An 11,847-nucleotide genomic window follows, 5' to 3' on the forward strand; every position below is an offset into this window, starting at 1 on the left:
TTTGTTAAACTGCAGGATGATTTTCATGTCACCCCTAAATATTGATAATATACAAGGAAACTTAAGAAACATAATGGCAACCCTTTACTGCCTATATTGTCACTCACTAAATATAAACATAAAAAGCTTCCATTTGTGCTTATTATAGGCTTCTCCAGCTCACACAACTCCACAGACCCAAAATACCAGCGGTCGTCGAAGAAGAGCAGCTAATGAAGATCCTGATGAAAAAAGGAGGAAATTTCTAGAGCGAAACAGAGCAGCAGCATCAAGATGCCGACAAAAAAGGAAAGTCTGGGTTCAGTCTTTAGAGAAGAAAGCAGAAGACTTGAGTTCATTAAATGGTCAGCTTCAGGTATGGAGGATATATGTAAATGTTGTCTTATTTTTAGTAAATGGGAACTTAGCTCTTCCCTGTTTTTTCCAGTTAGCCATCCAGACATTTTAGCACACAGTACTGAGTGTGTAGGAACCTAGGAACCTGTAGTTAAAGCATAGTTTTATAAACCTATTTGAATACCAAGATGCAGTGATATACAACACTTTCAACACTGACACAGTGAAGAAATGTTAAATGTTTTTACTTGTGTAATACAAAAGTACCAAAACTATCTTGCTTAAACTTTATGAAGTTGTGATATAAAGTTCAAAGAACTTTAAAATTTTAAATATCACTCATATTTCACTTCTCTTATTTTTTGTTTCTATCACAACTGTAAAGTTACTTTAGTAGCGTTTTTTGCTTTGAAGTTCTTTTGCTCTTTGAATTACAAATTTTGTTTTGTTTATTTAGAGTGAGTATAGTGCTCGGAAAAGGTGTCAGATTGACACCCTTGGAAACCGAAGGGCTCTGATTATCCACAGAACAGGTACAATATGGCGCCTCAGACAGGTTTCTTAGGAACTTCACGGGATATAGAGGTTTTAACTTCTGTTCAGTCTTGGGTAAGCTGTACAGCAATGGTGTCAGCACCAAGTCTGTTTCCTTCATTCCGTGTCTTTTCTTTATTCTGTTTGTTTTGTATTAACGCTGTGAATAGTCTCCGGGAAAATGATGAGCATTAACTAGAAAATTGTTGTCAGTGAATTGTACTTGTTACTGGTCAGTCCTTTGATTCATCCTTTCCCAGTTAAAAACGCATCTTTCTATAAGTCATAATTGATGATGATACTTGTTCTCTTGTTAAATCTATCTTTAAAGATGTTACCAGTATTAATATGTTTCAGTGCTTAGGAAAAAGCTTTTTAACATAAGAGCATTTAACCTAATGTAAATTTCATTAAAAATTTTTCATATGTGAAGCAATCATCTTTTAAAATTCTGTATTGTGCTTTGGATATTGATGCATGAGCTCTAGAACAAATTTATTTTGAAAAATTTATTTTTAGCCAGTTTGTTTTAACTATTTAGAAAAAATTTAAACATTTACCACATCACAGAGACATTAAAGACCTATACGGTTATCTTAAACATGTATTATTGTCATCTGATAAATTCTTAATCAAGAACTATTTTCAGGGACCCCTGGGTGGTTCAGCCAGTCGAGCATCCAACTCTTGATTTTGGCTCAGGTCATGATCTCAGGGTCATAAGATCGAGCTTTGCATCATCCTCTGTGCTAAGCACGGAGCCTGCTTAAGATACATTCCCTCTCCCTCTCCCTCTCTCTTGGGCGGCTGGGCGGCTCTATCACTCAGGCATCTAACCCTTGATTTCAGCTCAGGTCATGAATTCACGACACATGAGATCCACAGCAGGCTCTGCACCGAGCTTGCACTGCTTGGGATTCTCTCTCACCCATTCTGCCCCTTCCCCTCTCATGCTTGGTCTCTAAAATGAGTAAACAAAACAAAACAAAGATTCTCTCTCCTTACAATAAAAATATTAAAACTATTTTCATAACTTTAGGAAAAAACATGATTTTTTCCTTTTAAGTAAAATGAAACATTATAGGAACTAATTTAAAAATTTAAATACATTACATTAACAAAATGATATAGGTGTGATGTAGGTGTATATGTTTTTCTGTTAACAAAATTATTCTTCTGAATGACTTGGCTATTTTTTAGTTGTACATTAAGCATGTCATTTTTTGTTAGCCTCCGTTGTCTTACCCATAGAATACCTGTTGATCTTACTTCTTTTGAGGGATTTTTGCGTAAATCAGTTGAATTAGAATGAATGCAAATATTTTTAAGTCAGTAAAATTTCTCTCTTAAATTGATCGGTATTTTCCTAATTTAGCTTATTCTTTTTAAGAAGTAAAAGTATTTGAAAACTTTTAAAAGTGGTATAGAAACATATGGTATCTACAGGATACTCTTAGACTTTAGATTGGTCCAGTTTTCTGCTTTGACCCAAAGTGTAGTACTAACAGCTTTAATGAAATATTGCTACTTTCCTTATGTATTGCAGCACTGGTCACCATTATTAATAGCAATAGTGCTTTGTAATTTCAGAAAACCTTGGAAAATTCAGTGTTCGAGATAAATGTATGTAATCTTACGTCATCTCATGTTTTTTTCACCATACAAACTATGATTAAATGTCATTGGAAAACCTATTTTAGTTTCCTAATCTGGGTAGAAATTTCTTGATTGGACAAATAAAGGCAAGATTTATCACCTAGGTAAAAGTTAACAAACATTATTTTCACAGCATGAATCTTTTAAATTGAAGTCAAATTAAAGAAATTCCTTAATTAACCATGCTACAGTTTAATAGGATGTTAGTTAATACCTCAAATTACAAACAGAAAGTAAAATTCATATTTTTAATGATTAAAAACTAAGTGAAGATGCTTCATGGTTAGATAAGAAAGTGTTCTTAGTTTCAAAAATGCATATTGGAATGTGAAGATAGCTGAAATGTGTTATCAGGGATGTTCTTTAAAATGCTTAAGAATGAAGCTTATATGTATGTATTAACTTGGGAAATTATTTATAATATATTATTAGGGGTAAAAAGAAAGTTGCTGAAAACAGCCCTAATGTCCATCAGTGGATGAATGGACTAGTTCTGTTCTATGCACATAGTAGAATATTATTCAGCCATAAACGGGAGTGAAAGTACAGAATATGGATGAACCTCAAAACATTATGGTTAAGTGAAAGAAGCCAGAAACAAAGTCACATAGGACTCTGTTTAGAGGAGAGAAATCCATAGACACAAATGCAGATTGGTGGTTACCAGTGACATGGGAAGGAGGAAATAGGGAGAAACTGGTTAATGGGGTAAGGAGTTTTACTTTGGAGTGACTGAAGTGTTTGATAACCAGATTAGGAGATTGGCTGCATAACACTGTAAATGTACTGAATGCCACAGAATTGTTCACTTTATTTTTTGTTATTTTGAGAGAGCGTGCACATGTGAGCAGGGCAGAGTGAGAGGAGAGAGAATCCCAAGCAGGGATTCCTCACAGCATAGCCCAACGTAGGGCTTGATCTCCTGAACCATCAGATCATGACCTGTGCTGAAATGAAGAGTTGGATGCTCAACTGACTGAGCCACCCAGGCGCCCTGAATTGTTTACTTTAAAATGGCTAATTCTAGGGACGCCTGGGTGGCTCAGTCAGGTAGGCATATGACTTCGGCTCAGTTAATGATCTCGCAGTCCGTGAGTTCGAGCCCTGCTTCAGGCTCTGTGCTGACAGCTCAGAGCCTGGAACCTGCTTCAGATTTTATGTCTCCCTCTCTCTCTGTGCCTCCCCCACTCATGCTCTGTCTCTCAAAATAATAAACCAAACATTGAACAAAATGGTTAATTCTATCTCATGGGACTCTCACCTCACTAAATTACTCAAAAAATAGTTGTAACATAACCTTTTCACTAATAAAACATTTACAGTTACATGGATAAATATGTATATATGGCACTTACTGTAAGAATGCATCCCTAAAAACAAGTAGAATTTTAAGAATGACTTGCACCAGGATGTAACCGTGGTGAAAAGGGTTTTGAGAAGCATGAAATGATTTGGGAAGAAAGTATGCTTCAGTTGTTGTTTCAAGCAGCTATATGATTTTTATTCATTGCTTTTTAGTTATCAAATAACAGGTCTAAAAAGTGACAGATTCTGATTTTCAGAATGTAAAGAGTTAACCTAGATTCAGGGAGAAAAAAATTTCAGTCTTCCAACAGCAAAACCATAACTGTGAAGAACAGAATGACCTGTAAAGAAAATTGAATGTCAGAGAAATAATTAAACTCTACTTTATGTGAAAACATTCATCAGTTCTACATTTCCTTAATAATCCTTCACGTGACATACAGGCTTAGCTGATCACTATAGTGAGCAGTAACGACCCATTGTTACTTATATATTATAAATAAATTTTAATGAGTGTGGAGGTGTGACTGTTCATATTTTTACCAAATACATATTAGGTTTTAAAGAACATGTTAATTATTCAAACTTCTTGTCCCACTCACTGAATATTTTAGCCTTCTAAAATTGTTCCTAAAAAGGCAATTTTATGAAATTGTATTAGAGACATGGTAATCTAAACCAAAACTTGGATACTGTTGGTTGTAGCTTAGTATATTTTTAAAGGTAATCTATGATAGTATTGTCTTTTACTTGAAAGAGGTTTTAACCTCTTCATGTCATTGCTTTTCAGTTATACCCATTTTGAAATTTTGTTGTCCACTTACAATTTCACCATGTTTCCTTTGTGAACAAAGGCAGATTCTTTACTTAAACAGTAGTTCCTTTTATAGTTACTCTATATATAAAACTTGGGAGTTTTTGCTGTGGATTTTGCTTTTAAAACTTACGTGTTGCAAAATGTATGAGGAGTAGGAGCTCAGTAGGTTTATTAAAAACAGAAGCATTCTTTCATAGCTGAGTACATGAAAACTTTACTCGTTAATGACACAGAAAAGGTTTTGTTATTGCTCTGTTGACTTAAAAGAGAACAGAATCAAATCTTTCGTTTCTGACACCTAAACAATATCTTATTTCAGTATCACTTGCAATAGGAAAGAATAGTGACAATTGGAAAATTCTATAGCTGTTTGTTTCAATTCCCCAGGGAGGTGCGGAGGGAGTATTCTGTGCTATCATTGCCTTTTTTTCCCCTGAGTTTTTAACTATGTTGTAGAGGGGGAAAGGGTACTGGTGATGTCACCTCTACTTCATGCATTTTACTATGAGCCAGAGACCTAGTACACTTCTTTTTAGTAGGCCTTACTAAAAATCTTTGAGCCTGTACTTCCCCATCTGTCATACTCCTAGAGTGAGTACTGAGATCAAGTGAGAGAGTGTAGAGAAGTCTATTATAATTACACTCTGCAAATGCTAGTTATTTATTATTCATTCTGTCATTACGCATGTATTGTGTGCAGAGCGTATTATTAGACACAGGAGATATAACAGTGAAAAAAGACATTGTCCTTGCACTTACAGAATCTGTGGTCTATCAGAGGAGACAGGCATGAAACAAGTAATTAAAGTATGAGAATACTCTAAAGAGAATGAGATAAGGGTCATCCACAAAGTATTTCCAAAATATTTTTTTCTATTGTCATAGAAATAAATACTTTGTTTCAAGTGTAAGCTTTTGCATCCGTGACAATCCTTGGAACTGTGTGATGGGAATCTTGATACTTAATCATTGATTTTTTTTGTGAAGACTAAACATGAGGAGAATCATAGCTTTAGCAATGAGAAACTCCCCAAAGAAGAAACTGTCCAATATTAAAGTTGGAGGGGTGGTGTCTAAACTGAAAAGTCAAAAATCATAAATTTATGGAAACCTGGTCCTCAATTTATAGCCAGGTATCCACAAAAAGCTTTTTTTTTAATTTTTGTTAACGTTTATTCATTTTCATGCACGAGAGACAGAACACGAGCAGGGGAGGGGCAGAGACAGAGCAGGAGACACTGAACCAGGCTCCAGGCTCTGAGCTGCTAACACAGAACCTGACACAGGGCTCAAACTCAGGAACAGTAAGATAATGGCCTGAACCGAAGTTAGGCACTTAACCGACTGAGCCACCCAGGCGCCCCTCAATGAAAAGCTTTAACAGATTAAGCATATAAACTAAAAAGTTCATTAGTATGTAATTAACCTTCGAGTAGCTACAGATGGAATGGAGCGATGGTACAGATAATGCCAAAGTAGTTTACTTTTAGACCAGAATAAGCATTTTTTTCAGCATCTGCCTAATCTTACCAAAAATGTTTTACTTTGACAAAAAAAATCATAATATGGTTTATGATGAATGTATAGAATATTTAGAGAGGACATTTGTGATTTTTTTTAAATCCTGTAATTGAGATGATACTGTAAAGTATGCCAATTTTCCTTTTATGTCTGAGAAACAGTAACAGTGTAGCTATATGTTGGTGAGGTTGTGGGCATAAATAAGAAAATCAGGACCTCTGACCAATTTTATATTATTTAAGCAATTTTATTTCACCTTTTTTGGTTTTTGGTTCTCTCTAAAATAGTACTAAATACTACTCCATACCAGGCTGTGTGCTGTACTTTGGAGATACAAAGAGCAAGATAATCCCAATCTGGCAGAAGGAACAGTAAGATAATGGCCTGAACCCAAGTTAGACACTTAACCGACTGAGCCACCCAGGCGCCCCTCAGAAGGTGACAAACTAGTAAACCAAAAATTAACAGTCCTGGTGTGATAAATACTACGTAAATGCACACACATGGACATATGACTCTGGGAACACAGAAATGGACTCCTAACTTTTTCCTATGCAAATTTATACTGAGTAGACTCTTAAAGATGAGTGAAAAAATTAGCAAGGTGAGAAAAAAGAAAGGAAAGGTTTTCTAGGTAGAGAAAAATAGTGTGTATTCACAGAACTTCAGTGTAGTTTAAAACAAATAATTTTTTCATAGGTTCAAACTAATGTGAAAGGGTGGTCACAGTTACCAGATTATAAGAGAGTATATATTCTGGACTGAAAATATATATCCACCCCTATTTCATATTACAGAAATTAATGGCAAAAACTTATTAGACATGGATCTCAAAATCAAGCTGATGCAGCAGGGAGGGAGAAATTTTGGATAATACCTATTAGGTGTTTTTATTAACATGGATTCTCGTGTTTGGCGTCATTAGTAGTATTGACACCGATGACTGCAGTATTAGAGTTTTCTAAAAGGCAGCTTATTATTTTTTTAAGCGAAACTAAGAATTCCCCTTTTGTATTTTGATCACTGTACACCCATTCTTGTCTCAAATACAATATTTTAAACACATTTTAACCTTTTAATGTCAGACGTATTGTGAGCATCAGTTTCTGTTCTGTGCTTGAATTCATTGTTGCAGTTGTTGTTTCGGGGTGTGAGGAACTATTTGACCCAAAAGACTTGCTTAACTTTTATTTTTTAGATTGGATTTTTATATTTCTGTCATTGATCATTTAATGGGGCCTAATGAGTCTAATCTGCTAAATTATTTTACATTCAGCTTTCTGATTAAGAGAGCAAGGGATGGAAAACAAAGTTCCTGAGCTTCTGTGTACACGTTTGTCATATTTATTTATTTTGGGGGGGCTCCATAGAGGAAATCTGAATACCTAAGGTTAATAGAAATCCAAATAAGTAGAGGTGTTTGTAAATTAAGACTTTTTCTACCATTTTATTAAATTCATTTTGTGAGTAACTCTTGAGTATTGATAATTATCACTGACTTCTGCATCTTTAATATTTGGGGGTGACCCAAAGGAATTAAATGGACTACCTTAATTTGGAACTTTTTAATATACAATCTACCTTATTAATGCATCCAAGACAAAGGCTGAAGTGCTCATTTTTAAACAAGGACTCTGACAAATCACCGTTAACTTATCAGATTTAAATTTAGAGGTGTAAAAATTACCTAGATCAAGGGCAACTAAGCCATCTAGATATTATATCTACTTTGATTGGTTCCGTGTCCAAAACAGTACTTTGTTGTATTTTAGGTCCATGATTCTTTGGTGATTGTGGTTTCCTCTGTGGAACCTTTCATAGTTTCTAGAAAACTAAAAACTTGCTTAATTGAGTTTCCAGGATAAACTTTTCAGTTTCAAGTGAACAGAGACAGTGAAAATTCATTCTGACTCCCTTGATGTTTCTAATTTTTCAAATAATCAAAAGAGCATGCAACGTAACTAAACAATACGTTCTGCAGATAACCTGTAACATATACGCCATCCCAAGGCAAATGGTAATATAGAAACTTTGAAATACATCATCCAGTTAGGTTATCTCATTTAAATTTTTATAGAAGTTGCAGTCTTTGTACAAGTGCTAAAATATAAAAACTGATGTGTACTCATCAAACCTGTTCAAGCAGTATATTTTGTTTATTCCTTGATATTCTGTTAAAGATATCTAATACTCTTAATTTTCACTTGTTATAAACAGTAAGAAGTGTTTAGTCTGATGCTGTTAAGGTACATAAGTTGTTTCTTCTCTAGAGTGAAGTCACCCTGCTGAGAAATGAAGTGGCGCAGCTGAAACAGCTTCTTCTGGCTCATAAAGATTGCCCTGTGACCGCCATGCAGAAGAAATCCGGCTATCATGGTGAGTAATGTTCCGTTACCTGTCGCCCTAGGCTGCCTCGGTGACATACTGCCGGAGTGAGCGAGCTACTACCAGTAAAAACAGAGACTGCAGTTCTGTAAATGTCAGAACTTCACGCTTATAATAGAATGGAGAATATACTTGTTAGAATCTATAGAGTTTTTGAATTTTCCTCTTTGTCTTTTTTTCTAGGGATTACATCAGAACAGGTTAATAATTTAAAATATTCTGTAGGAACTAATGATCTATTAGTAAGTTTAATGATCTGTTAGATAAAATGTAAGTACATTTTATCTGCCGAGGGTAACATTTTTTCCTAGAATGACAGAGCGAGATGCTGCTGCTTTTCCAGCCTCCATTATTTTTTTTTAATTAACGGTCTTCATTTAACAAGATAGAGTGCCCATTTATAGTATCCGATCCTATTGTTCTTTCCTAAATATCAGCCTTGTGCAATTTTGTTATTGTTGTAAATGTTTATATTGAGTCTTTGGTCATAAAAATGCTACAGTGGAACACTACTTAAATTATCTGCTTTTAAGTTTCCTCTTACATGTTTTCCCCAACATGAGATTCTTCTGTTTTCAGCATTTTAGAGGTTAATTGTACTTTTTCCTTCTTGTAATGTCCTTCTTTTTTGATAAGATGCACAATATTGGAGCCAGCTGTTACTCTTGAATAAATGGCCAATTTTGTCCATCGTACACAAATTTGTAACAAATAACAGAGCTGGGAATGCATTAGGCAACATTTATAATATATAACCCACAGCTTTCGTTTTTATGATTTAGTGATATTTCAGGATATTTGTAAATGTGAAGATTGTTTCAACCATATGTATCCACTTCATTTTAATTTGCCAGTGTCAGTAATTCAAAAGAAAGAAACATTTTGTATTGGATGCAAACAGTTCCTCAGGTGCTCACGATAAAACTTAATGGCCACCATCTTTACTTGTAGTCATTGTAAGCAGTTTCATCAGAATGGGCAATATTTTTTAATTTAAAAGATTCGGTAGATTTAGCAACTCTCTATTGCCATATATATTTAGAACATTGATTTTTGTCAGTTTTGAGCAAATAAATCTCTGTTCTTTGATATCTAGTCATTTTCACAGGATGGTGAAACACATTGTGGAGTAAATTGGAGCCATATAGAAATAGGTTTGGGGTTTGTATTAACAATGATTGCTGCAGGGATGAGGCCATTATGGCTCCCATCTGACTTAACAACATAATTTCCCATAGAAGCTACTGAGTTCAGCATTATGCATATATGATTTTCTTAACAAGAGCGCTCTCTTGAATTTTGATAGTTCAAAAAGAAATCTACAAATGATTCTATAAAATTAGAAGGAAAATGAGTTCTTCAGTTGTATCCAACTAAAAATCTATCTCATCTGCAATTTTTTAATTTTAGATAATCTGTTGGGTAATCCCATCAGTTTTCTTTCTTATCAAGGTAACATGTGCACAGCAAAGGCAAGCCAATTTTTCATTTTAAAAAAGCAGTAATTTTTAAAGATATTTTTAAGGTATAAATGGGTTTATGTGCCATTCCCTTAAATAAACTGAAAGTCTAGATTAATAAATTTTTAGGGAATATAATGCTGGGTTGTAGAGACTGCAAGAAATGAATAACACATATTTAATGTCTGGAACTATTCCTATCTTTTCCCTATCTAGTTATCTAGATAATCAAATTGAAGTAAAATACAGTTTTAGTTTCAGCTCTTGGGAGATAATTGGATTTTGTAGAAATTTTAATTTCTTTTGTCAAATTTGAAGAGAAGAAGCTGACTTCGGTCTAGTAGTCAAGGTAGATGGATTGAGTACTTAAAACTTGGAGAAAACACGGGGAAGTTCTCAAATACTTAACGCTATTCATGTTTTAGCACACAGCTATTGCTAATGGTGAACTGTAATAGTTAAAACTTTTGAAACATTTGTGAAATCAAGGTTTAATAGAAACTAATGAGAATTACAAAATCTTTCAGGTAAAGGGGACAGTATAAAAGCACACAACCGTAAGGTCTCACTTTGACAATCCAAAGTCCCCACATCCTAGGACAAAACCCCTCAGTCATGAGAAAACCATGAGAGTTGGTCATCTTAACAAACAGTATGAGACATGAATGAAAATATGTATATATTTTTAACATTTGGATTCTATGAAAAATAATGCATAAGAGTGATCTTACTACCATTAATTCATATTTCCTAGATCTTTGGGCATAATTAAAATTGTATTATACTTGTTTCTATAATCTTAAGTGGGAAGGAAACTTTCTTGGGCCCTAACTGTAATTCAGTTTTTATATTTTCATTAATGAAAACATGTATGAACAGAGGTAGAAAACTTAATTGTCATGAATTGTCAAACAGCAGGGGGTTTAGCTTGAAGTAGGGCTGACATGGCTCTTTGAGTGCACTAAGGTCTCATGTCTTTCTAGCACTTATGGTTATATTGGTGGCTTTTCTCTTTGCCTTCTAGAAGTAGCCTTAGGTTGCAGGTATATCATATGAGAAAAATATTTTACATATAAAATTTATAATTATGCCACTTATAAATCAATTCCTGATACCTTGTATAGCCTAAAGATTTGCTTTACCTTTTTTTTTTTTTTTTTTTTAAGTTTTATTTATTTTTGAGAGAGACAGAGACAGCATGAGCAGGGGAGGGTCAGAGAGAGAGGGAGACACAGATCCGAAGACAGGCTCCAGGCTCTGAGCTGTCAGCACAGAGCCCAGTGTGGGGCTCAAACCCACCAACTGTGAGATCATGACCTGAGCTGAAGTTGGACGCTTAACCAGCTTGAGCCACCCAGGTGCCCTTTGCTTTACCTATTTCTGAAAGTCTGGAGATGAGCACTTGTCCTTAGAATTTACTGTTTCATTTTGAGTCATTGCCTCCACTCTGTATTTACAGTTCCTTATACCTCTCATCACAGATCAGCCTCTTTATTTTGAAATGTTTTATTTTGAAAGAGAGAGGGGTGGGTGTGGAGGAGCAGGGAGAGAGAAACTTAAGCAGGCTTCACACTCAGTATGGAGCCTGACATGGGGCTCAGTCTCACAACTGTGAGATCATGACCTGAGCAGAAATGAAGACTCGAACAGTACTGACTGAGCCACCCAGGCACCTTAGCCTCTTTATTTTTGAAAGCTGATATATCCCTAGAACTTAATATTGAGAGAAAGGTCAGTTTGTTTTCCTATTGAAGAAGAGCCCTGACAGAAAGAGGACTTCTTAGTATTCTTGTCAGTTCGAGTGCCATTGCCAGGGTCTGGGTTTCTTGAACA

At 34.9% G+C, this 11,847-nt stretch overlaps 1 protein-coding gene across 5 annotated transcripts in view; it reads left to right on the forward strand.

The window, feature by feature from the left end:
• ATF2 (activating transcription factor 2) overlaps positions 1–11,847 on the forward strand; it is a 77,876-nt gene that overhangs the window by 61,585 nt on the left and 4,444 nt on the right. For 4 of the 5 annotated variants that reach the window (XM_029934357.1, XM_029934355.1, XM_029934354.1 and 1 more), the window contains 2 exons: positions 149–355; positions 8,440–8,545. In XM_029934357.1, the coding sequence (XP_029790217.1) occupies positions 149–355; positions 8,440–8,545 (313 nt within the window). Of the gene's footprint in view, positions 1–148; positions 356–8,439; positions 8,554–11,847 lie in introns of those variants that run through there. The other variant, XM_029934359.1, reaches the window with a different exon arrangement.

The sequence above is a fragment of the Suricata suricatta genome, chromosome 3, assembly GCF_006229205.1.
Source record: "Suricata suricatta isolate VVHF042 chromosome 3, meerkat_22Aug2017_6uvM2_HiC, whole genome shotgun sequence".
Classification (NCBI taxonomy): Eukaryota; Metazoa; Chordata; class Mammalia; order Carnivora; family Herpestidae; genus Suricata; species Suricata suricatta.